The sequence below is a fragment of the Salvelinus fontinalis genome, chromosome 3 (assembly GCF_029448725.1).
Source record: "Salvelinus fontinalis isolate EN_2023a chromosome 3, ASM2944872v1, whole genome shotgun sequence".
In the NCBI taxonomy this organism is placed as follows: Eukaryota; Metazoa; Chordata; class Actinopteri; order Salmoniformes; family Salmonidae; genus Salvelinus; species Salvelinus fontinalis.
Window position 1 is genome coordinate 58,471,380 of NC_074667.1, and position 27,337 is coordinate 58,498,716.

Sequence of the window (27,337 nt, forward strand, 5' to 3'; positions counted from 1 at the left end):
CATTGATAGTAACATGTTTTCACAACCAAACATATTTAATTAAACTGTTGACAGTGTTGTTTTTTAAATGTTTTTCTGCAGTGCGTAATATGCATTAGTGCAGTTTGGAACGGTTCAAAAGAACTCAGATGTTACAGAGATACTACAGAAAGACTACAGATATCTGAACTGATGGTTGGTCCTTTGGAGTGGAGCAAACTATGTTAAGGGAACAGAGGAGTAGGACAATGCTTGAGGAAAATGGTGAAGTTACGTTAAGAACATAACTACTAGGCTATACCACTGTTGGGAAATGATGCCTACTTACGGAGCTCATCGAAGTGGGTCTCTATGCCGTCCACCCCAGGCACAGAGCAGATGAGTCTGGCCTTCAGGAAAGTGCTCCACTTGTTGACCAAGCAGCAGTGTCCACCGTCATCATTCTGCAGGGGGGAGACAAACACAACAAGTGGACCGGTCCACAGATTCAAACCAACAGCTGTTTGATACAGACAACTAGCAGCCAACACTAGCTTACAGAGAAGTTGAGAGTGAAAACATCAGATCTGTGGGTCAGTCTGTCCACCCCATCTGTTGTGGACAGACGCCTGCCCCTACAGAGGCCTGGTGATGCCCAGTGAAAACTATTCACAGCCCAGTAATCCTTGCAAAACATTACGAAACGTGTTTATTACGAAATGTTCAAGTGAAAGATCATAGAATGCTATTTATGCAACAATTTATATTGGAGTAATATGCTACTGAACATCATGCAAAGGTTATAATATTCCTTTGTTTTGTGGCTCCTACACAAACATTTGATGTACTCTTAAATTGTATCAACATGTGAACTCATTCTACCATGTATTGTATGTACACTGTATCTACGACAGTAGTGTTATTTCCAGTGGGCGTCAGAGAATCTGTCCTTAATGGCCATGTACTCTTAAAAATCTCCATCTGGCACAGTCAGAAGAGGACTGGCCACCCCTCACAACCTGGTTCCTCTCTAGGTTTCTTCTTAGGTTCCTGCCTTTTTAGGGAGGTTTTCCTTGCCACCGTGCTTCTACATCTGCATTGCTTGCTGTTTGGGGTTTTAGCCTGAGTTTCTGTATAAGCACTTTGTGACATCTGCTGATGTAAAAAGGGCTTTATAAATAGATTGATTAGATTTGAGGACAGTGGCTTAGGATCCAGAGACAGACAGGACCAACGTCCCAAAGGTCCCATAGGAGACGTGCAGCAAGAGGGGGAAGGTTTGCACACAGCACAGGGTTACCCTCTGACCCCCTCTAAGGGTAAACAACGTTCTGAGTCACTGCAGCCACTGGATACGTACATCATTAGATCAACATTACCCTGAGAGTGTTATGTGTGTTTATACTGGAGGCCAAAGGCAAACTCTCCCACTCCAACAGAATATCACAGGGGACAACAAGCATTCCCTTTAGTTTGGTTTTCTTAGACTCCTCGTTGGCTGTTGAGGAAGTGGGGGGCAGAGATGGTTTAAGGGGATTTTCCAAGGAGACCCCTCTACTCTGGGGATGTCTCATTATCAGGAGTGGCAGGGTACTGGGTTTGCAGGCTCAGAGGTCACAATACGAGACAAACCCTCACAATTGCAGTAAGAAAACATTTGCAGATAATATGGTTGTGTGGCCACTTACCAGACAGATCCTGCCTATCCTGGACTGGGCCATGGGACTCTGGCCCATCTCTGAAGCCTTCTCCCGGAAGAAGAAGTACAGCTTGTCGTCATTCTTCTCAGCACTGTCTGGGATGAGGTGTGCCTTGATGAATATGGGATCTGAAAATAGAGAGAAAGATCGAGAAAGAAAGAGAGAGCAAGAGTGAGAGATAGAGAGAGAGAAAGTAAGAGATAGTTGAAGACGAGACAGATGCTAGTGAGAGTCAGTTGAGGCCTCAAGCTGAGCACATGTCACTACATTCCAAATCAGTTTTATTAATCTCACTGAATGAGCACAATGTGGCATCAACCTCTCTTCTCATGATAGCTCACTGATTAGGGCACTGCTGGACAAATCAAACTGATCCTGTCCTCCCTGCTGCAACAGACACAACCCATATGGGGGCAGTCCATGTGGGGGGTGGGATGGGGGAGTACATAGAATAGGTTAGAGATGAGTTCATTAGTCACAGGCATGCAGAGATGCAGCTGGAACTGCTGGGTACAGTGAAAATCTTATGCTGCGGGCTCCAACAGCGCAGGTCAAAATAAAATAAAAATAATAAAAGAGAAGTGAATGAGAAAAAATAAAGATAATAATAATATATACACATTTACAATTGTAGCAATGATAAATGACCATTGGGTGGTGGGGGCAGGGTAAGAATGCCCATAAGGGGAGCAGCAGGGGGGGGGAGTGAGAAGTGAATGAAAAAACAGTAATAAAAAAGAATAATATATACATATTTACATTGTAACAGTGATAAATGTCCATTGGGGGGGTGGGGCAGGGTAGGAAGTCTGGGTGCAGGATGGAGACAGGGGGAGCAGGTAGCTGCCTATTGGCTATTCAGCAGCCTGATGGTCTGGGGGTAGAAGCTATTGGCCAGTCTTCAAGTTATTGCCCTGATGCTCCTGTACGGTCCGCGTCTGAGAAGCGGGGAGAACAGGACATTGCTCGGGTGGCTGAGGTCCCTGATTATCTTCTTGTCCTTCCTGCGACACCTGGTGTTGTAGGTGTCCTGTAGGGCAAGCAGTGTACCCAATGGTGCGTTAGACAGAGTGTACCACCCTCTGTAGCACCTTGCAGTCCGCGGCGGTGCAGTTGCCATACCAGGCTGTGATGCAGCCCGACAGTATGCTCTCAATGGTGCTCCTGTAGAACACTGTGAGGGCCCTCAAGGACAGGAATAATTTCTTCAGCATCCTGAGTTTGAAGAGTCGCTGTTGTGCTTTCTTCACAACGTTCTTCGTGTGGGTTGACCATTCCAGCTTCTCAGAGATGTGCACATTGAGGAACTTGAAGTTTCTGACCGTCTCCCCATTGATGAGGATGGGGGCGTACCCAGCCTGGTTCCGCCTGAAGTCCACAATCGGCTCCTGGCACCATGCCGTCAGAGTGCCTACGTCCTGCCTGTAGGCCGTCTGGTCATTGTTAGTAATCAGGCCAACTACTGTCATCAGAAAACTTGATGATGGAGTTGGAACTGTGTGAGGCCATGCAGTCGTGGGTTTATAGGGAGTACAGGAGGCGACTGAGGACGCACACTTGTGGGGCCCCTGTGTAGATAATCAGTGTCGAGGAGGTAACGTTGCTTACCTTCACCACCTGGTGTCGGCCCATCAGGAAGTCCAGGGCCAAATTGCATAGGGAGGAATTCAGTTCCAGGGCCGTGAGCTTTGTGGTGAGCTTAGAGGGCACTATGGTATTGAAGGCTGAGCTGAAGTCTATGAATAGCATCTTCACATATGCATTCCTTTTGTCCAGGTGTGTGAGGAGAGTGTGCAGTGCAATGCACACTTGTTTTGTCTGTGGATCAATCAGGGCGGTAGGTGAATTGTAGAGTGCCAAGTGTGTCTGGGAGGGAGGAGGTAATGTGGCCTTTGACTAGCCTCTCAAAGCACTTCATGATAACGGAGGTGAGTGCTACGGGACGGTAGACTTATATGGGGGGTTGACCATGTGGGTTGTGGGGTGGGGGGGAGGTACATAGACTCATGTGGGGGTGGGATATATGAACCCATATGGGGAAAGCAGGATGGATCAGGATCTCCTAGTGTGGCCCTGGGACTGATGAACAGGACTCAGGTGGGGATGGGGAGTACCTCCTGGGACTGATGTACAGGACTCAGGTGGGGATGGGGAGTACCTCCTGGGACTGATGAACAGGACTCAGGTGGGGATGGGGAGTACCTCCTGGGACTGATGAACAGGACTCGGGTGGGGATGGGGAGTACCTCCTGGGACTGATGAACAGGACTCAGGTGGGGATGGGGAGTACCTCCTGGGACTGATGAACAGGACTCAGGTGGGGATGGGGAGTACCTCCTGGGACTGATGAACAGGACTCAGGTGGGGATGGGGAGTACCTTCTGGGACTGATGAACAGGACTCAGGTAGGGATGGGGAGTACCTCCTGGGACTGATGAACAGGACTCAGGTGGGGATGGGGAGTACCTCCTGCTGTGGACTCAGCCCTACTAATCAATGGTGACACTTTCCTCCCAAACACACTGACCTCCAAAACACACTGACTTCCCAAACACACTGACCTCCCAAACACACTGATCTCCCAAACACACTGACTTCCCAAACACACTGACTTCCCAAACACACTGATCTCCCAAACACACTGACTTCCCAAACACACTGACTTCCCAAACACACTGACTTCCCAAACACACTGATCTCCCAAACACACTGACTTCCCAAACACACTGATCTCCCAAACACACTGATCTCCCAAACACACTGATCTCCCAAACACACTGACTTCCCAAACACACTGACTTCCCAAACACACTGACTTCCCAAACACACTGACTTCCCAAACACACTGATCTCCCAAACACACTGATCTCCCAAACACACTGACTTCCCAAACACACTGACTTCCCAAACACACTGACTTCCCAAACACACTGACTTCCCAAACACACTGATCTCCCAAACACACTGACTTCCCAAACACACTGACTTCCCAAACACACTTACTTCCCAAACACACTGACTTCCCAAACACACTGACTTCCCAAACACACTTACTTCCCAAACACACTTACTTCCCAAACACACTGATCTCCCAAACACACTGACTTCCCAAACACACTGATCTCCCAAACACACTGATCTCCCAAACACACTGACTTCCCAAACACACTTACTTCCCAAACACACTTACTTCCCAAACACACTTACTTCCCAAACACACTTACTTCCCAAACACACTTACTTCCCAAACACACTGACTTCCCAAACACACTGACTTCCCAAACACACTGACTTCCCAAACACACTGACTTCCCAAACACACTGACTTCCCAAACACACTGACTTCCCAAACACACTGACTTCCCAAACACACTGATCTCCCAAACACACTGACTTCCCAAACACACTTACTTCCCAAACACACTGACTTCCCAAACACACTGACTTCCCAAACACACTGACTTCCCAAACACACTGATCTCCCAAACACACTGACTTCCCAAACACACTGACTTCCCAAACACACTGACTTCCCAAACACACTGACTTCCCAAACACACTGACTTCCCAAACACACTTACTTCCCAAACACACTGACTTCCCAAACACACTTACTTCCCAAACACACTGACTTCCCAAACACACTTACTTCCCAAACACACTGATCTCCCAAACACACTGATCTCCCAAAACACACTGATCTCCCAAAACACACTGACTTCCCAAACACACTGATCTCCCAAAGCACACTTACTTCCCAAACACACCCACCCAGCAGCACTTATGTGTACACTTTCGTCAAAATAAAACATCTAATCAAATTGGATTTGTCACATGCGCCGAAGGGTGTGACATTAACGTGAAACGCTTGATTACGAGCCCTTCCCAACGATGCAGAGATAAAAAAATATATATTATAAAAATTATACACAAGAAAGGAGCTATATACAGGGCGTCCAGTAGCAGATCAATGTGCAGGGGTAGAAGGTATTTGAGGTTGGACAGCCAGTATGCTCTTGCCAACTCAAATATAATTGTCATGCCATACATCCCAGACATGAAATGCTACCAGACATGTATGGCATGACAACGGACCATAGAAGACTTGGCTACAGCACAAACGTGACAAAACATTTCCTACTGTATTGATGTGATAGGCATGGTTGACTTTTTAATGCCTGAAACAGCTAGAGGCTTAGACCATATAAACAGTATGACACACAGAGGTGCTATGAGACAGAACAGGAATGGAGAGACTGAGGAATCAATTGATACATGATGGAAATATAAAGACAAATGCCATAGAGAGATGATGTCTGTCAGGATGAGACGAGAGACGTTACCATTTAACCATTTGGAGTTGTATTGATCCGTCCTCATGGCAGTCTGTTTCCCTAGAGTACGGAAGATGGACGCATCAGTCCCCATGAAGTCAATGTAGACCCCAGCGTAGAGCTCCCCATCTGTCAATTAGAGAGAAAGAGATCAATGGAATGTTATAGAAAGTCAATAACCTATCGGTTGACAGGAGGTAAACCAGGGGTGATTCGTGACTACCATCCTTTGTTATGGCAATATGGCCCTGTTTTCTGTAGGACAATAACACATGGTAACCCTCCCCTCCACATAACCAACAGTAGTGCCAGCTGGTGGCCAGGGTCAGGCAGGACAGCGGGGAGGGCGATCCCAGGGCAGACACTGGGGACCTGGGGCAGGATGTGGGGATGTAGTCATTGGCCCTGGTCTGGTCATTGTAAGCAGTGTGGGGTGGAGGCCTGGGAAATGCCCGCCACCAGTTGCTTGTGGCTGAGTGTGTGAGTGAGCAGGTGCTGCCCCAGTATGGGACCTGTTTAGAGTGTTGACAGATCTCCCTAAAGACAAGATAGTATTTTCCTTCTATAATCCCATCAGATCGAACGCCTTTACACTGGGGTGGGTTGGCAAGGTGACCAAACATGCTTGAAAAACTGGGGTCAAGAGAGATACATAGAAAGCCCCCGTATAAGAGGAGAATTCTTTGTTTTGCATCTGTGTTGTGTGGTATGACTGGCTGTGTTGTAGGTCAGTTATGTAGCAGCTGAGTCGCTACAGTAAGTGGATGCTAGTTAGTTCCGCCCCGGTCAGCTCTAGGTGTGGGATGACATGGGAAGTCACAGAGCGGGGTCATGGGAAGTGCCACACACCCTGGGTGGCTGGGAGGTCAGTGGAGCCATGCCAGAGAGGAAGAGGTCAACTGCTAAGTCTGACCAACTGTCTGCAAGCTGGTGTCAACACCAGACCACCTATTGATATGAGAACTTACATACCGACACATGATACTCCCTTTATCCCCGAATTACAGTAAATATACTGTGCAGTACATAGATTAATACTTCTCAATACAGCAATTCACTTTCCAGTATACTTTTATGATTATGAGAATAGTATAACAATGGATTTTTTTACGTCATCACAGGGTAACTACAATTGAAGAGAAAACGGTTTTAAAAGAGGCAGAAGTATTTGAATGAGCAAGATCTAGTGTGACTTGCCAGTCGTGCATTGATAGATATTGTATTAGGTAATAGCTTCCACAGGGGTTGGACTGACCACAAAGACTCTTTGGGGGGGAAGAGGAATATAGCTTGACGGGGAAACAGCACTTTTGTTTCAATAACAGAGACACTCAATTCTTCCAATATTGGAACAAGTGACCTGAGAGAGAAGAGGTGAACAGGCACTTACTGATCAAAGCTGAGACGCTGTTGAGTTTAGGGTCGTAAGGACATTTGCCTTTCCCCGAATCCACTTTGCCTGGCTCTAAACGGAAGATATATTCCTGTAATAGATAGCAAATCAAATGTTATTTGTCACATGCTTGGTAAAACAACAGGTGTAGACTAATAGTGAATTGCTTACTTACGGGCCCTTCCCAACAATGCAGAGAGAATAATAGAAAAATAATTGAAAGATAATAACACATGGAATAAATAGACAATAAGTAATGATATCTTTATACTATATACACAGGGTACCAGTACCGAGTTGATGATAACTTGGCTATATACACGGGGTACCAGTACCGAGTTGATGATAACTTGGCTATATACACGGGGTACCAGTACTGAGTTGATGATACCTTGGCTATATACACGGGGTACCAGTACCGAGTTGATGATAACTTGGCTATATACACGGGGTACCAGTACTGAGTTGATGATACCTTGGCTATATACACGGGGTACCAGTACTGAGTTGATGATAACTTGGCTATATACACGGGGTACCAGTACCGAGTTGATGATAACTTGGCTATATACACGTGGTACCAGTACCGAGTTGATGATAACTTGGCTATATACACGGGGTACCAGTACTGAGTTGATGATAACTTGGCTATATACACGGGGTACCAGTACCGAGTTGATGATAACTTGGCTATATACACGGGGTACCAGTACCGAGTTGATGATAACTTGGCTATATACACGGGGTGCCAGTACCGAGTTGATGATAACTTGGCTATATACACGGGGTACCAGTACCGAGTTGATGATAACTTGGCTATATACACGGGGTACCAGTACTGAGTTGATGATAACTTGGCTATATACACGGGGTACCAGTACCGAGTTGATGATAACTTGGCTATATACACGTGGTACCAGTACCGAGTTGATGATAACTTGGCTATATACACGGGGTACCAGTACTGAGTTGATGATAACTTGGCTATATACACGGGGTACCAGTACCGAGTTGATGATAACTTGGCTATATACACGGGGTACCAGTACCGAGTTGATGATAACTTGGCTATATACACGGGGTACCAGTACCGAGTTGATGATAACTTGGCTATATGCACGGGGTACCAGTACCGAGTCAATGTACAGGGATATGAGGTAATTGAGATAGATAAGTACATATAGGTAGGGATAAAGTGAGGACAGTGCAGAACAATTAAATATGTAAACAACATCAATTATTCTGTTGTTTCCATTGAGAACACAGAGTTGATTCAGGCCTTATTTATCTATTACAAGTGATTTGGTTTTTGCATAATGTAACCCTTTGCAGAGAAATACAGACACAAGGAGGATATATAGGGAATGCAGGTTGATGTTTATTGGGATGAGTCTTGTCCTGGAGGCAGAGCTGAGTGATTTTTACTAGATGGGTGGGTTGCTAAGTCAACATTTGCCCTATATTTGCTTTTTGGTCATAATTTAAGGTTAGGTTTAGGCATAATGTTAGCAGTGTGGTTAAGGTTATGGTTAAGGTTAGGTTTAAAATCAGATTGTATGACTTTGTGGCTATGCCAGCTAGTGACTACCCTGCAGAGCTGCCTCCAGTACATGAGTCATCCAATAAAGGTTGGCACTTGGTACACAAATATGTGTCCTTGTTTCTAAGCACAGGTCTGTCAAATGTTGTGTTAGTGTGCTGAACCAGACATCTATGTAAAACACACACTCACACACCTGTATTAGCTTTAAGCAAGGGAGTATGAAGCGTATAAGGCCAGTTATTGGCAAAATGGAGTGCTTGAGTAAAAATGAGGAGAGCGATCCAAAACTAATCCACCGTGCTCCTAGTGTTAGAGATGTGGAGGGTGGCTCTGAAGTCCACGAGCCAGGAGGACATTGGCTTTGTGTCAAGTAGCTTACTGTACCCCTGAGGATTGGTAATAATAATGCTTATTTTATTTTAGAATATGTGATTAGAAATGCATGATGTGATTCCGTCACGGTAAATGAAAAACTAAACAGATTGCCTTTCTAAGACAAATTCTAATTTTGCCTATGGAAAACATTCCTTCCACTTAGTTGACAATTACAATTATCACACGGCCCCAAAAAATAGTACACATGTCAGGAATACATATTTAACTAAAAGGCATGTTGGATGAATACAGTTTCCCTGAAAAACAATGAAAGATAGGCAGACTGTTTAATTGTGAAGCAAGGCTGTTAGAGTTGGACAGTGTTCTTATACCCTGGTGTCTATGACTCCACTAGTTGTAGGCACCCTCCCAGAATGGCTCCCAACACTGAAGGCAGTACATTTACAAAGCATTCTTTTGTATTCTAAGCAACAGGGGTGAATCAGGATCTCTACATTTGTAAGACATTAATTTACTGCACAATTTTTACAGTATATTTTATAGGGGAATCAGAAGTTAAAATGTATTCTTTATGACTTGTTGTGGTACTCATTAGAATGGATTTTGCCATTGTCCTCCACCACATCTTTCTTTATGACTTTGAATGATTTGGCTGATATTCATATGCAGCGTGCTTCTCAATATTGTAGTTGCCAAGATGAGTTCTAGAACAAGTACAGTAAAATCCCTTATAAAGTAGGCCTTTGGGGTCACAAAAATCAACCCATGGATGTTAATGACTGTAAAGAACAGGACTTGGTGACATTGACCAACTTAATTTATGACCTTTCTACTAATTTATGACATTTCTACTGAACTGTGACCATATCACCATAATCTCTATCTTTAACACCCCATTTCTTCCACACCATAATCAGCAGCGTCCATTTTGGATTTCAACAGATTGTACATGATGACAGGGCCTCTCAGACACCAGATGGGCACCTGACCCAGGTCTCAGACCCCAGCCCCTTGCTACAGTAGCCTCCCTCGCCCCAGGTGACAGCTCCTTGCTACAGTAGCCTCCCCCAGGTTCCAGAACCCAGCCCCTTGCTACAGTAGCCTCCCTCGCCCCAGGTCATAGCTCCTTGCTACAGAAGCCTCCCCAGGTCCCAGACCCCAGCCCTTTGCTACGGAAGCCTCCCCAGGTCCCAGAACCCAGCCCCTTGCTACAGTAGCCTCCCCCAGGTCCCAGACCCCAGCCCTTTGCTACAGTAGCCTCCCCAGGTCCCATACCCCAGGTCCTTGCTACAGTAGCCTCCCCCAGGTCCCAGACTCCAGCCCTTTGCTACAGTAGCCTCCCTCGGCCCAGGTCACAGCTCCTTGCTACAGTAGCCTCCCCAGGTCCCAGACCCCAGGTCCTTGCTACGGTAGCCTCCCCCAGGTCCCAGACTCCAGCCCTTTGCTACAGTAGCCTCCCTCGGCCCAGATCACAGCTCCTTGCTACAGTAGCCTCCCCCAGGTCCCAGACTCCAGCCCTTTGCTTCAGTAGCCTCCCTCGGCCCAGGTCACAGCTCCTTGCTACAGTAGCCTCCCCATGTCCTTGCTACAGAAGCCTCCCCCAGGTCCCAGAACCCAGCCCCTTGCTACAGAAGCCTCCCCAGGTCCCAGAATCCAGCCCCTTGCTACAGAAGCCTCCCTCACCCCAGGTCATAGCTCCTTGCTACAGAAGCCTCCCCAGGTCCCAGACCCCAGCCCCTTGCTACAGAAGCCTTCCCAGGTCCCAGAACCCAGCCCCTTGCCACAGAAGCCTCCCCAGGTCCCAGAACCCAGCCCCTTGCTACAGAAGCCTCCCCAGGTCCCAGAACCCAGCCCCTTGCTACAGAAGCCTCCCTCGGCCCAGAACCCAGCCCCTTGCTACAGTAGCCTCCCTCGCCCCAGGTCATAGCTCCTTGCTACAGTAGCCTCCCCAGGTCCCAGACCCCAGCCCCTTGCTACAGTAGCCTCCCCAGCTCCCAGAACCCAGCCCCTTGCTACAGTAGCCTCCCCAGCTCCCAAACTGCAGTACCTTGATACAGTAACCTCCAATCAACCAGGTCCCAGAGCCCAGCCGTTGCTACAGTAGTCTCCTCTTGGCCTAAGTCCCAGTCAGTTGCTACAGTAGTCTCCCCTCGGCCCAGGTCTTAGACCCCAGCCCCTTACTACAGTAGCCTCCCATCAGCCCAGACCACAGCCTCTTGCTACAGTAGACTCCCCTTTGCCCAGGTCCTAGACACCAGCCCCTTGCTACAGTAGCCACCCCTCGGCCGTAGGCCCACCTTTGACTCCACAGGCCTTGCCGTAGTGCTGAAGTCTGCCGCCCGGCTGGTCCTCCCTCCGGACTGGGGTGCCTGCAGGTAGAGGGCCTAAAAAAGAGGACACGTGCCACGCGATTACCACGAGGGTCCCATCGACTGCACCCGAAGGGACAACCCAAAACCAACTGAAACTCAGTGGAAAAATCAACCCAAGAGTTGACCAGAAGGAGAACAGAAAAAGCTCAAAGAAAGACCCATGACCGAAACACAACCATGACCACAACAGAAGAAATGAGAGTGGACTCATGACATTTAAAAAAAAATACATGTCAATCGTTTAGCAGACACTCTTATCCAGAGCGACTTACAGGAGCAATTAGGGTTACGTGCATTACTCAAGGGCACAGACAGATTTTTCACCTACTGACCCAACTCTCTTAACAGCTAGACTACCTGCCACCCCATGAGAATCAATGAGAAGAGAACCCAAAAGTAACAAAAAATAACTATGTCAAGCGAAGCACGCTAGAGAGAGTTCAGTGACGTAAATAAATAAAAATATGGATGAGTTTCAGAATCCACAGCTATCTAGGTTGCCAAATACATACAGAAAACATGCCATGCCATGCAAATGAAAACATAGACACAAGATTCAGCAACATAAAAAAGACAAATGAGACAAAAGAGGACCCATTTGGGTGAAAAGCAGAAAAGGAGCTCAAAGTAAAGTGAACTCAGTGAAGAAGTGAGGTAATATCTGGAAAACCTTGGGAGCTGTCTGAGGACTCAGCATGCGTGAGGCCTTTGGAATGACAACTGGGAGAACTTCCAAACAAATGGTTTCTGTTTACACCTCTAATTTTAACCAATGAAAACCTTTACAGTTCAAGCGATGTAGCTAGCAGGGCCTGGGGGAGAGGATGAATGTCAAGGGGATGACTGGCCTGTACATTGAAACCTAAGCCCTGCAATGAATCGTTGAGACTAAACAGGCAGGATAGTAACAGTAAGTGTGCACTGGGGACGGCAGCTGCTGCATCTCTGATGGCCGCTGGTCTATGAGGGAGAGAGGGAGAAACAGAGGGAGGAATGGATGGAGGGGGTGAGTTACAAGGCTGATGATGGATGAGAGGCTCCATCGGTAATGATGGCCTTTCAGAGCCTCCCAGACAGGTCAGAACACTACACATAAACAGGTGAGGGGGGAGAGGAGACAGCCGCTAGTAGGAGAAGATAGTACTGGTTGTTTTAGACACACTGTCAACATTCTCTTCCCAGCAGTACTTTAGCTGACGGTTAGCTTCCTATGGTGGCAGTTAGCTGTCTCTCCAATAGGAGTCACTATAACAGTGTGACACAAACTGACAGAATAAAGGAGAGTTAACCACCTGTGAAGAGCTCATTATCTATTGGGGCATTTCCAATGAGGATTGACCCCAGTGTTTTACATCAAAAGGCTCAGACTTTTCTGTTTCCGTCTACTTGGGCCGGCACCCGTGTCTCACTGGGCAATGGCTCTGGTGGTCCTGCTCTCACTTGGAGGCAAGACCCGGGGTACTTTTTAGCTTTTATTTACATAACAATGGCCAACTGTGAACTTTAACACCTACTCACAAAGCAACAGTCTTGAAGGATGCAGAGATTGTTGATTCTGCTCGCAACAAGGCTTTAGTGTCACACTCCTGATGGAAACACAATTACACTATAGAGTTTACATTAACATAAAACACTAGCGGCCCACTAAGTCTCAATGGAAAAGCACCAATATGAGCCTTTCTCTGGGTTCACCAGACCATGGATAGAGCAAATCAATGTGACAAGGGGAGCAGAAAATGAGAGAACAGACCATGACAAGGACAGACAAGGAGCGGAATGAGATTTTTTGACCCCGGGTTGATTGACAGATCTGACTCTGAAAGAGGGGAGTACAGGAGTGTGACCATGGTTGGCTACATCTTGTCTCTGGTTACCTGGGACCTGCGCCCGCGGTCCACGTAGGTGCAGATGGGATTGTATGCCCCTGTTCCACACACGTACAGGTGGGTTCGGTTCCATGGCTCGATCAGACGGATGAAGTTCCCACATTCCCCCTGATGGAGACAAGGAAAAAAACGCTGTCAGTAGGATACAGGGATAATCATTACATTTTCAGAAAGAGAAACACATTCTGCTCTGGACTCCTTTCAGCCTTCTGAGGAAAACAAAAGGTCCAATTGATGATCAATAACCTTCAGCTAACCACCTCAAACTATCTCCGTTACATTTATGTATTCCACTTGTGCCTATGGAAAACATTCCTTTCACTTAGTTGACAATTTAATTATCATACGCCTAAAAAATATTATTACACACGTCAGGAATACGTATTTGACTACAAGGCAAGTTGGATGAATACAGTTTCCCTAAAAAACAATGAAAGATAGGCAGACTGTTTTAATCTGAAGGTACACACACACACACATTGAACAGGATAAGGCAGTGTCCCATGATGTCTCCTTCCAGCTGTCTAGAAACCCCGTTCCCCTGTCTTAACACCAGCCAGTCCCCCTGCCTTAACCCAAGACAGTGCCCCTGCCTTAACACCAGCCAGGCCTCCAATCTGGCCACAGTGATACAGGACCAGGCCTCCATGCTGGCCACAGTGATACAGGACCAGGCCTCCATGCTGACCACAGTGATACAGGGCCAGGCCTCCAGGGCCAGGTCCCCATGCAGATCACAGTGATACAGGGCCAGGCCTCCAGGGCCAGGTCCCCATGCTGATCACAGTGATACAGGGCCAGGTCCCCAGGGCCAGGTCTCCATGCTGATCACAGTGATACAGGACCAGGCCTCCATGCTGATCACAGTGATACAGGGCCAGGTCTCCATGCTGACCACAGTGATACAGGGCCAGGCCTCCAGGGCCAGGTCTCCATGCTGACCACAGTGATACAGGGCCAGGCCTCCAGGGCCAGGTCTCCATGCTGATCACAGTGATACAGGGCCAGGCCTCCAGGGCCAGGTCTCCATGCTGACCACAGTGATACAGGGCCAGGCCTCCAGGGCCAGGTCTCCATGCTGACCACAGTGATACAGGGCCAGGTCCCCATGCTGATCACAGTGATACAGGGCCAGGCCTCCAGGGCCAGGTCTCCATGCTGATCACAGTGATACAGGGCCAGGTCTCCATGCTGATCACACTGATACAGGGCCAGGTCCCCATGCTGATCACAGTGATACAGGGCCAGGCCTCCAGGGCCAGGTCTCCATGCTGATCACAGTGATACAGGGCCAGGTCTCCATGCTGACCACAGTGATACAGGGCCAGGCCTCCAGGGCCAGGTCTCCATGCTGACCACAGTGATACAGGGCCAGGCCTCCAGGGCCAGGTCTCCATGCTGATCACAGTGATACAGGGCCAGGTCTCCATGCAGATCACAGTGATACAGGGCCAGGCCTTCAGGGCCAGGTCTCCATGCTGACCACAGTGATACAGGGCCAGTGTGTGTGTGTGTGTGTGTGTAGGTATGTGTATTCATTGCAAAGTTGTGCTCCGCCACAGGGAGTGCAGTGTGCATGATTGCCTTTGACCTCTTGCCTGAAATGACATCCCCTTTGAATTGCTTTTGAAATGTCATAATCTGTCATTACATAAAGAGGGGGTTTGCCAAGATGTCTACAGCCAATTTCCTCTCTTATTATTACCGTGTTGGAATTCCAACCCGCATGCACGCACGCACGCACGCACACACACACACACACACAGGGGCCTGTACTATGTAGCCAGAGGTGGTGAGCTGTGCGGGTCAGCGAGCGCATCTAAATGAACATTCCAGTTGGATAAACAGAAGCCTGCTCTCTGAAAACTAGCAGGGGAGCATGGTTATTATCCATACCCCATCCTGCATGCCACTGCCCAAATACACCCTTAGGGCTGTGTGTGGGGGTGTTGACATGTGTGAACAAATCAAAAGAGAAATCAGAGGAGGACGAGACCTTGATATGAATTTAAATGGTGCTCTCAGGTCCACAGGGGGCTGTGGTGTGTGTGAGTGTATGTGCAGGATTTAACCCTCTGAAACAGATGTGCTAAAACAGGAGCTCTAGCCTCCAGCTACAGTCCTCCTCACCCTAACAGATCATGATTCAAAGGGGTAAGGGAAGGGAATGATGGAATATGGCTGCATAATGTAAACTGTTGCGGATTATTCCATGTTTAATGGCCAACTCACTATCAAAGTGTCAAAGGGCCTCTCCAAAATGGCCGCCAAGTCACCTGGCAAGTCACCTGACGGCTATTGAAAAGAGTGATTACTGGGGTAGCAGTAAATGTGAAAGTGGATTAACTGAAGGTGAAGATTCTCGTAATTTGTGATGCTCGTCATTTGGTGTGACGCAGACAGGATGGCATGAGTAGTGAAACAGAAGAGTCATTGTCTGTTCTTTTGACTTTTGATGTTGAGTCTTAGCCAGACAAAGTGATATTAGGACATTTCCGTTATCTCGTACCAGCTTTTGTGCCTAATCCATTACATTGTTAAAGGTGTCAAACTTATGCGCAAGTGGCAGCAGTGTGTACGAGGGAGGATCCTAGGTGTGAGAAGTGTGCGGAAGAGCATGAGACAAAGGAAAGTGTAGCATTGGGGAAAGAAGCGATATGTTGTAATTGTAGGGGTGCCCATGGGGCTGGGATCAGACATGTCCAGTGAGAGAGAGGCAGGTTGAGGTTGCCAGGGTTAAGAAGTGCAGAGGGTATCGTGTGCTGAGGCAGTGAAGAAAGTAGAGGAAGATGGGTCAGCAGGGAGGGATCCTGAGAGGATTCGTGTGAGTAGTAGATCTGTGCTATTACAGAGGGATAGGCCAATGAGTGATATACTGTGTATTCAGTAAGTATGGCTTTTTAGCGTTCATAGCAATGGTAATCAATTGTACTGCAGGGATGGAACTTACATCGCAGAAAATAGAGGTTGCGGTGGCAGCTGTAGAGAAGTATTCGGGTGTACGAGCTTTGATGTCAGAAGAGTTACAGGGTGTGTTGAGTAGTGGTGTCACGTCCTCCCAGGCCGTTGGCCTGAGGTAGGATCAGATTGGTTTAAATAGAGGAATAGGGTGGTGGGTTTTTAATCAGTGTAGGGTGAGATGGCAGGGAATTTATTTATTATTATACTTTTTTTTTTATCACGCAAAGTATAATGGATTTAAAGTTAGTGGCGGTAATGGACAATGTTTTGGATGCCAACCGCCGTTAAACCTCATCGAAGACGAACACCACACCAAGCAACAGCCCTCAGATGAAGAACCGACAGAATGCGTCATTGACCAAAAGTGAGTTATTATCTGATGCTTTGTCTGACTATGTACTTTGATTTGTTCTGTAGTTTCTGCCTTATAGATTATGTTCTTGAACTTTACTGTCGATGCTGCACTGCCCTATCGCTTGCCTATCGCTTGCCTTAGCTTCAGCATTTTGCATATTGTTCATTTAAGTTTAAACCGTTTCAGTATTGCTATTTATAGCACCCTTTTGAGTAGCATTATATGGGAAATGTGTATTGAATGTGTATTGATGAATTGTGCCAGGGTAATTGTAACTTATTGTGGATTTGTTAATAACTGTCACATTTCCATTGTTCCTAGAACCATACATACTACATTCTATAACTTCAATGTCCTCTGATGATTGACCTGCCAAAATAAAACAGTTCAAAGTGATCAAAGTGAAGTCCTGAATACAAGTCTCTCTGACAGGAGCCCTTTGGCGGCCACTAAAACCAGCCATACAGTTATTTCAAAACTAGACCATTTCCTACACCAAGAGCACAACTAACCCACATGTTAAGATGATTGAGAGAGTATGGTACTCACGTTGATATCCTTTCCAGACAAAACACACTCAGTTTTCCGCTGAGGAGCCACAGGCCAGTGAATCTGAGAGAGAGGAGAGAGAGAAGCAGGTTCGTTTTTAGTGCTAGACATGCAGAACCCAGCAGGTCTAGCTAGGATCAATAATGGAGTGGGGCATCTCTTACTATGAGTGGCTCCTTGTTGATGTCGTGCAGGTCCAGAGACAGGATGTAGTCCTTGCTGCCCACGTACATGCGGTCGTGGTCCTCGTCCATACGCAGGATACGGTAGTCTGTTGAGTTGAGCAGGAAGGAGAAGTGGTGGGCAGTGCCAGTAGTTCTCAGCTCTAATGCGAGAGGGAGATGAAGAGAATTAGATTTAATCACTGTAGTCATGAACAATGTGGCTGTAAAGTGCAGTGTATATACACACATTGAGAAACATGTAATTCACATACAGGTTACTGCCAAAATAATGGAAACACTTTAGTAAATGAGGGATACAAAATATATTGAAATCAGGTGCTTCCACACAGGTATCCGTCCTTAGTTAATTAAGCAATTATGCTTAGGGTATGAATAAAAATGCTGGGCAGGCAAATCTTGGGGACATTATTTTAGCTACTAAGGCTATGCCCCTGCTCCCATAGGATGACAATGCCCCCATCCCCAAGGAACAAGTGGTCACAGTGGTTTGATGAGCATGAAAATGATGTAAACCATATGCCATGGCCGGTTCAGTCACCAGATCTCAACCCAATTGAACACTTATGGGAGATTCTGAGAGCGTTTTCCACCACCCTCAATAAAACACCAAATTATTGAATTTCTCGTGGAAGAACCAAAGAATTTCTCGTGGAAGAGTTCCAGACACTTGTAGAATCAATGCCAATGTGCTAAGACGCTTTATGTTGTTGTTTTCTTTATTTTGGCATTTACCTGTATATTCAAAAGTGATTCGCCTTTTATTGAGAGTCAGTTCAAGGCAACAAGATCCTAGAACTGGCACAGGAACTTTACAGTAACAGTCCTTTTGGGGGGAAATCATATTTCCTCCACAAAGTCATGCCAACCATATCCAAGCACACACACAAAAACAAATCTTGTGCCGCTTACAATAACTTCAACCACTCATAAAACTAGGCTCCAAATGTAATCCTCCGACACCCCCACAACCCACTAACTTTTACATTAGCTGTGGTGGAGCGATGCCTGCTACTCCAATCTTCTGTTTACATTCAGTTGCTCTGTATGACATACGAACCCTCACAGGCTGTTATTATGGTTTTTGCTTTTTGAATTGCTATGAGTTATGGTATATACATGTAATTACACACATCCCAAAAGTGACGCACGAAGAGTATCGTGGTAACTAAGGGAACAAACACTCAGACAGGAAATGCAACCTGGGTTTCAAGAAGTGTCTCAACGTGAATATATAATATCTAATATCTAATATCTGCACAATATCAGCATAAGCCATCATAAAACCCCAAAGCCTGTATGGGGTTTGATTTATTAAGATCCCCATTAGCTGACGCCAACGGGGTGACAGTTAGTCTTACTGGGGTCTGACACATAACAAAAAATACATTACAGACAAAATACTTTACATTTACATACATTTAAAAACATGAACATGTAGTGTGTGTGTTGGGGGGCAGGATGAGACAGAGGAGGCATGAACATGGGAACAGACTACTACCCACTTCCTCTGCAAAGCGTATAGTTTGAAATGGTTGATATTCCAAACAATAAAGCCTAGAATTAACAAGAAATATGTTTTGACCAGTCCAAATTCTGGCATATTACTGTATCATTCAGTACTTTGGCAAAGATCATGGACTTCTGAGTTATGTATTTATTAAAATGTATTACAATCCATACAGAATGGTTTACTTTATTGAAACCTAGGAAGTCCCTGAATTTTCCATGTAAATATTGTAGATCTTTGACCTGATACAGGTCCCATCTTCCTTTCTGGGACAGATGGGCTTTCTGTCCCAGAAGGTAATACATGCATATTATTATTACTTCTGTATAGAAAACACTCTGAAGTTTCTAAAACTGTTTGAATTATTTCTGTAAGTATAACAGAACTCATTTGGCAGACAAAAACCTGAGAAGAGGTCAAAACAGGAAATGAGAACTCGATTTTCAAAACAGTGTCAAATGATACCCCTTCTAGATATGACTGAATAAACACTGCCTAGGGCTTCCACTAGATGTCACCGTCTTTAGATTTTAGTCTTATGATTCTACTATAAAGGAGATCATAGGAGCTGTTTTAGTGAGTGGTCGTCAGAAATCTCAGTCTGCTTTTGCGCGCGAGGGAGAGAGTGCTCTTGTTCCAATGCTCTTTCTTCAGACAATGAAATTCTCCGGTTGGATCCTTATTGATGATTAATGTAAAACACATACTAAATATGGATTGCAAACATAATTTGACCTGTTTCTACGACCTGTAACGGAACTTTTTGAGTTTTTGTCTGGAGGGATTGTTCGTGCGTCATGAAAATGGATTCCTGGGCTGAACATGCTAACAACAAGTGGCTAAATGATGGGCTTTATGGAACTTTTCAGTCATTTATTGTTGATCTGGGAATCCTGGGAGTGCCTTCTGATGAAGTTATTCGAATGTAAGTGCATATTTATAGTGTTTTTGTAGCTTTTGTTGACGCCAAAATGGCAACTATTTCTTTGGCTGGATTGTGCTCTAAACGCCGTTCTCAGATTAATCTTTTTCCGTAAAGTTTATTTTGAAATCTGACACAGCGGTTGCATAGAGGATAAGTTTATCTTTAATTATGTGAATAACACTTGCGTCTTTTATCAATGTTTATTATGAGTATTTCTGCAAAATCACCAGATGTTTTGGATTCAAAACATTACTGCACGTAACGCGCCAATGTAAACTGAGATTTTTTTTAATATATATATATATATGCACATTATCGAACAAAACATAAATGTATTGAGTAACATGATGTTAAATGACTCATCTGATGAAAATTTTCAAAGGTTAGTGATTAATTCTATCTCTATTTGGGGGTTTTGTGAAAGCTACCTGTGCTGTGAAAGAAATGTCTGTGCTTTTTTGTATTTGGTGGTGAGCTAACATAAACATACGTGGTGTTTTCGCTGTAAAACATTTAAAAAATCGGACATGTTGGCTGGATTCACAAGATGTTTATCTTTCATTTGCTGTATTGGACTTGTTAATGTGTGAAAGTTAAATATTTCAAAAAAATATTTTTGAATTTCCCGCGCTGCCTTTTCAGTGGAATGTGGGGGGGGTTCCGCTAGCGGAACGTGTGTCCTAGACAGGCTAATGTACTAACAGAAATTGGGGATGGCCGATCTCTAACATAAAGGAAACCAAGAATAGCAGAAGTCCAGATCAATCTGTCCTGACACAACAAGATGATTCAAAACACATTTGATTTCCAATGCCCTCCAGAATTACATGCATAATGTCTTGTGGAGTTGTTCTATAATATCAAAGGCTGGGAATTCAACTAACTTGCTCCTTCTATTGATCCCATATGTTGTTCTCAGGCTGTTGCTAAGCAAGTCCGTCTTAGCCTTTTCTATTTCATCACACTGTCTGACATGCTTCTCCAATGTCCTTTTAGTATATGCATCCTCATTGAAGAGTGACTACATGTCTTCAAAAGAACACTCACAGTGTCTGCACTTACTGTAGGTAAAGCCCATACCCTATTTGAGCCCTGCTAGTTCATGTTGTGTCAGGGTGTCTCCACAGAGAGAGACCAAGGCACCATATATAGTTTTCTCTCCGTTAAAAGTTTACATTTTAACCCCACTGTACAATGCATCCATGTCTTCCTTGATTCTATTCAATATTACATCTACACCAGATTGACGGAGGTCTGCTGATCTAGCCATGACAAGTAGGCTGATAGCAGCCCGTTTAGACCTGAATTTTGGATTTATATTTCCTAGGGTGTAGTACACCATTAACAACTAGTCTTTTGAGGCAAAGGATCCTAGTGGATTACAGATCTCTATTTCATCCGTGTACAGAACAATCTGCAATGCATTTGGTTTCTCTGAAAATAAGGGATGTGATTTTAGAAGTGCACCATCAACAATGTCATGAAAACAACTTTCCCTGCACATCTGGGGTCCCTTTTCAACCAGACAAAATCCTTGGGTGTGAGAAGAACTGTTCTAGACTTTTGACTAATGGTACATAATGAAATAATTTGTCTTTGATGAAAAAGTATTTTGATCCTCCACATTTCATCCTGCATATGGTTCGAGCAATTGGAATTTCCTCTGCGTCCAAACAGCTAAACTGCTTTTTAATAACACTGTCCTGTCTAAATGTTGCAATGCCAGCAAAAGGGTCAATGAAATTGTCAAATATATCCATTGCATCTTCTTCAAGTTGACCTGATGTGCTTCCTGAATACTTCTTTAGCACTGCCTCCATCTGCTTCCTGAGGTTGTCCAATAGTGATGATTGATATTGCTGTACCCCAGCAACAATATCATTCACGCCTTTCTGAAAATGAGAGAGAGAGAGGTGGGGATGTCATCAATCATGGAGGTTGGAACACACCTTCATGGATACTTATGATATACAGATTTTGTTTATGACATAATCCTTAACATAAGGACATAAGGGATCAACAATAGTTAGGTGGACAACCTAGCAGTGAGAATGAACTCAACCATCACTGAACCACAACGAAATGCTCTGCATAATGTAACAAACCAAATGATGTGCTCTGCTCAGAAAAAGCATCTTACCTGTGAGAGACGATGCTTGGCTCTGGCATTTATCACAAAAGCAGTGGCATGTGTTGTCAGATCCTAAAAAAATGTTGACATTGAATATGTAGTATCCTGACATGTGCAGGCTGGACTTTACTAGTTCATGACATGTATAATGTTTGTGACAGGAGAAGTGGTTGTAAGTCGCTCTGGATAAGAGCGTCTGCTAAATGACTTAAATGTAAATGTAAATGTAAGACTGACTATGAATGCTATTAGTATAGCCAAGTACTTTAAAAAATATGGTCAATTTCAGTAGATTGCCACCAACTGAGTAACTTACTTACTTACTGTGACAGCTCCATGTTGGTCAATGCCCCTTTGTCCTTCATCTGAGTCAGGTGTATGGAGTTGCTGATCAGTGATGCTGGAGTTAGCTAGAAGCTGATCGGGTTGAATGTTGTCCTGTGTACCACATGTCAAAGAAACAGATTATTATTTGAAATTGTATTTAGTTTCACCAATAGAGCTTTTTAAGTGTTTTGTTCCTATTTATCATTGATTATTTTCACATTAACCCAGCTTTAGCCATAAGAGTCATTATAGCTAAAATTATCGAATAGCCTATGGACAGTATGACTTTGGTCCGTGTATCGTCCATTCATTAAATAAAATTTAAAAAATCCAGCAGAAAACAAAAACAAATCCTAGCTAGCTACTTACTTGTTCCGGTGGTACTTGGCTTTCCTCCGATGGCTGTTCACCTGGTCGGGTGCCTTCAAGTAGGTGTTGAAGGTGTATCTTCTCTTTACATGATGATAGAAGGAACTGTACACTCTATATTCCTCAGTGCATCCGTCAATACCACAGAGCAACCAGAATTCAGGGCTGCGACTGTGAAATCTATTGATATGGCTCAATAACAGTTTCAATGAAAAAGTCATAAAAACACAGCAGATAACGTACCGCCAAAGTATCTTGAACGTTACTAAAAGGAAACGCAATAAAACGTTCCCATTGCTTACTATGAAAAGGGTGAAAAGAACTCAAAATGATGTTCACAAGTATTTTTTATACGACCAAGTAATTTGATTCGAGTGGAGTATAACAGCACTGAGACTTTTAACTATACATGTATCACTCCGCTTTACAGGTGTTCTAATAACCGTTAATTACATTAACGATCGTTATCTATCTTAGATTGTAACAAACGTCGCACCACAAATATGAACATATTTCCTCAAATAACATTTGAGTTAAATGATGAATGGTCGTCAGGAGAGGACGGTAACGTGTAGACCTACACAAAGTAGCAGGCTAGTGTGTAGGAACATGTTTATGTGGTGCTTGACAACAGTCCAGTTCCAGTCCAGTTGTGGAACTATGTGTCCCAGTCCAGTTGTGGAACTATGTGTCCCAGTCCAGTTGTGGAACTATGTGTCCCAGTCCAGTTGTGGAACTATGTGTCCCAGTCCAGTTGTGGAACTATGTGTCCCAGTCCAGTTGTGGAACTATGTGTCCCAGTACAGTTGTGGAACTATGTGTCCCAGTCCAGTTGTGGAACTATGTGTCCCAGTCCAGTTGTGGAACTATGTGTCCCAGTCCAGTTGTGGAACTATGTGTCCCAGTCCAGTTGTGGTACTATGTGTCCCAGTCCAGTTGTGGAACTATGTGTCCCAGTCCAGTTGTGGAACTATGTGTTCCAGTACAGTAATGGAACTATGTGTCCCAGTCCAGTTGTGGAACTATGTGTCCCAGTCCAGTTGTGGAACTATGTGTCCCAGTCCAGTTGTGGTACTATGTGTCCCAGTCCAGTTGTGGTACTATGTGTCCCAGTCCAGTTGTGGAACTATGTGTCCCAGTACAGTAATGGAACTATGTGTCCCAGTCCAGTTGTGGAACTATGTGTCCCAGTCCAGTTGTGGAACTATGTGTCCCAGTCCAGTTGTGGTACTATGTGTCCCAGTCCAGTTGTGGTACTATGTGTCCCAGTCCAGTTGTGGTACTATGTGTCCCAGTCCAGTTGTGGAACTATGTGTCCCAGTCCAGTTGTGGAACTATGTGTCCCAGTCCAGTTGTGGAACTATGTGTCCCAGTCCAGTTGTGGAACTATGTGTCCCAGTCCAGTTGTGGTACTATGTGTCCCAGTCCAGTTGTGGAACTATGTGTCCCCAGTCTAGTTGTGAAACTATGTGTCCCCAGTCTAGTTGTGGAACTATGTGTCCCAGTCCAGTTGTGGAACTATGTGTCCCAGTCCAGTTGTGGAACTATGTGTCCCAGTCCAGTTGTGGAACTATGTGTCCCAGTCCAGTTGTGGAACTATGTGTCCCCAGTCCAGTTGTGGAACTATGTGTCCCAGTCCAGTTGTGGTACTATGTGTCCCAGTCCAGTTGTGGAACTATGTGTCCCAGTCCAGTTGTGGAACTATGTGTCCCAGTACAGTAATGGAACTATGTGTCCCAGTCCAGTTGTGGAACTATGTGTCCCAGTCCAGTTGTGGAACTATGTGTCCCAGTCCAGTTGTGGTACTATGTGTCCCAGTCCAGTTGTGGTACTATGTGTCCCAGTCCAGTTGTGGAACTATGTGTCCCAGTACAGTAATGGAACTATGTGTCCCAGTCCAGTTGTGGTACTATGTGTCCCAGTCCAGTTGTGGTACTATGTGTCCCAGTCCAGTTGTGGAACTATGTGTCCCAGTCCAGTTGTGGAACTATGTGTCCCAGTCCAGTTGTGGAACTATGTGTCCCAGTCCAGTTGTGGAACTATGTGTCCCAGTCCAGTTGTGGAACTATGTGTCCCAGTCCAGTTGTGGAACTATGTGTCCCAGTCCAGTTGTGGTACTATGTGTCCCAGTCTAGTTGTGGAACTATGTGCCCCAGTCCAGTTGTGGAACTATGTGTTTTGGCAGAGCCAAATAAATGATTAAATGAATAAACAAATCATAATCTGTTGTCGCGTACTACTGTTAACTAATAAATGGCGCTTGTAGAACTGTTGTATAAAAGCAATATCACACTCGAGGTCGTGCTGTTATACTGAATATTATTATCTTCTGCACTTGGCCTGCGGCCTCGTACCTACGACCGAATCACAGCTGTGCTGATATTCAACACTCCCTCTCGTGTGATATTGCTTAACTGACATACGTTCATCACAGTATCTAGCTACATAAGGGAGGCCTATAAATAAAAAGTCAAAGCTCTGCGTCATTTAACAACACCATGAATGAAGATATAATGAATGACACATATCCGGGCATGGATCATTTATCAACCGCAGTATTAAAAGGTCATGTTAATTTGTTTATACCCATCTACCTTTCGTTAGCTAACATTAATTTGAATTGGAAAGTTGGCAAACCAAGTTAGCATGCTAATTTTAACTAGGTAACGTTGACTGTTAGCAGTTAATAACTGCACGAACGGCCATTCGTTGAATACACTTGAACTTTGGTTAGATTGATAGTGCTTTATTGCCAGAAATAGTGTTAATAAGGTGTAAATGTGCCCTAATGACTGACACCGTCGATTATTTAGCTTCGCCGTCTTTGGCGCCCTTTCTATTGACAATAGAAAATAAATAGAAAGGGTGCCAAATGGCGAAGCAAAATAATCGACGGTGTCAGTCATTGTCGACAATCTTAGCTAGGCAAACTAAGATTAACATAACTAAGATTTTCATAAGGGCGACAATTTAGCGTTAATGTTAGTTTCATTAGCTTGGACTATCTTTTGGTTTAAAGTAATTAACGCCAATGTTAATGATATACTGGTAGTCTAATTTTGTTAGCTAACATTAGCTAGCTTGTTAAATCATTCCTGCATTAACTGGAAAGGGAAGACAGTATGCTAATGTCTCATAACCTGTATCAACCTGACACTTTGCGTCTATGTATTAGTTGCTAATTATTTAACTATTTACCATGTGGTTAAATGTGTATTTACGCTGCTAATATAAGGTCCCATGTGGTCCCGTGTGGCTCAGTTGGTAGAGCATGGCGCTTGCAACGCCAGGGTTGTGGGTTCAATTCCCACGGGGGGACCAGGGTTCAATTCCCACGGGGGGACCAGGATGAATATGTATGAACTTTCCAATTTGTAAGTCGCTCTGGATAAGAGCGTCTGCTAAATGACTTAAATGTAAATGATAAGCACAGACATGGTGTCCAGCTTCTTAAAGGAGGATTCATGTGATCTCTTTCCCGGCCCAGAGCACTTCTTCAGAACCATTTGGAGACTTACTCATGGTGAAAATGAGATATGTTAGATTTTCACAGTTGGGAGATATTTAATCTAACCATGCAGGCAGTGTTCCTGTTATCAAAGAAGCATTTCCTGGCCATCATTACAATACATGTATCTGAAGATGTGTTTGCTGTTAGGTTGTTGTTATATTGTGGTGTTATTTGTTTTTTATAATTACCATTGAATAAATGTATGTCTTATACAGGGTGAAGAATCAGACCTGTGTAGACCTGGCACCTCCTCTGGGACCTGTGATTTCAGCCCCAATCCCACACCCTTTCCCTCCTCCTCCACCCCCTTCCACTCTTCACCCCCTTCCACTCTGTTTTTGTGGTCATATTTGTTTTTCTCTTTGTGTTTGTGTCAGTCTGCAGAAGTCCCCAACACCTTTCTTCAGGCGAGACCACTCTTCAGCCCTGTCGTGATTGTCTGTGAAACCAACTGCATACTGGCCATTGGAACCATGCCTGTGGTGACCTTCCCAAAAGAGGACATCTAAGCCAGCATGACATATCTCATGGCGTGCTATTACGCCTTTCACCTCACATATCCCAAGTGCATTGCAACACTCCTCTCTGTGCTGCAGACAGAAGTCCTCTCGGACGCCATCCACGACCGGGACATGACTTCTTCATATAAAAAGGCTATGGCGGAGTGGAAAAAGATCATTACTGACTAGGGTTGCAGGATACAATTTTTTCAATTGCCGGTCTCGATAACAGAACTGCGTGTATCAGCCGATCCGAGAACCGATCCGATAACCTTTAATAAATAGGCAGGGTGTTTGTTGTTTATTATCAGAGTGGTTTAAAGCACTGTTACATTTGTTATCTTGCCATAGGTCTTACATTTGTTATCTTGCCATAGGTCTTACATTTGTTATCTTGCCATAGGTCTTACATTTGTTATCTTGCCATAGGTCTTACATTTGTTATCTTGCCATAGGTCTTACATTTGTTATCTTGCCATAGGTCTTACATTTGGC

The 27,337-nt window shown here is 44.9% G+C and overlaps 1 protein-coding gene across 5 annotated transcripts in view; it reads right to left on the reverse strand.

Moving 5' to 3' along the window:
• LOC129851200 (semaphorin-3F-like) overlaps window positions 1-27,337 on the reverse strand; it is a 126,488-nt gene that overhangs the window by 25,207 nt on the left and 73,944 nt on the right. For 3 of the 5 annotated variants that reach the window (XM_055917574.1, XM_055917575.1, XM_055917573.1), the window contains exons 3-10: window positions 17,552-17,712; window positions 17,388-17,450; window positions 13,511-13,630; window positions 11,562-11,648; window positions 7,383-7,476; window positions 6,002-6,121; window positions 1,647-1,786; window positions 308-422 (exon numbers count right to left, since the gene is read on the reverse strand). In XM_055917574.1, coding sequence (XP_055773549.1) covers window positions 308-422; window positions 1,647-1,786; window positions 6,002-6,121; window positions 7,383-7,476; window positions 11,562-11,648; window positions 13,511-13,630; window positions 17,388-17,450; window positions 17,552-17,712 — 900 coding nt within the window. The remainder of the gene's footprint in view (window positions 1-307; window positions 423-1,646; window positions 1,787-6,001; window positions 6,122-7,382; window positions 7,477-11,561; window positions 11,649-13,510; window positions 13,631-17,387; window positions 17,451-17,551; window positions 17,713-27,337) is intronic. The other 2 variants (XM_055917578.1, XM_055917577.1) reach the window with 1 other exon arrangement.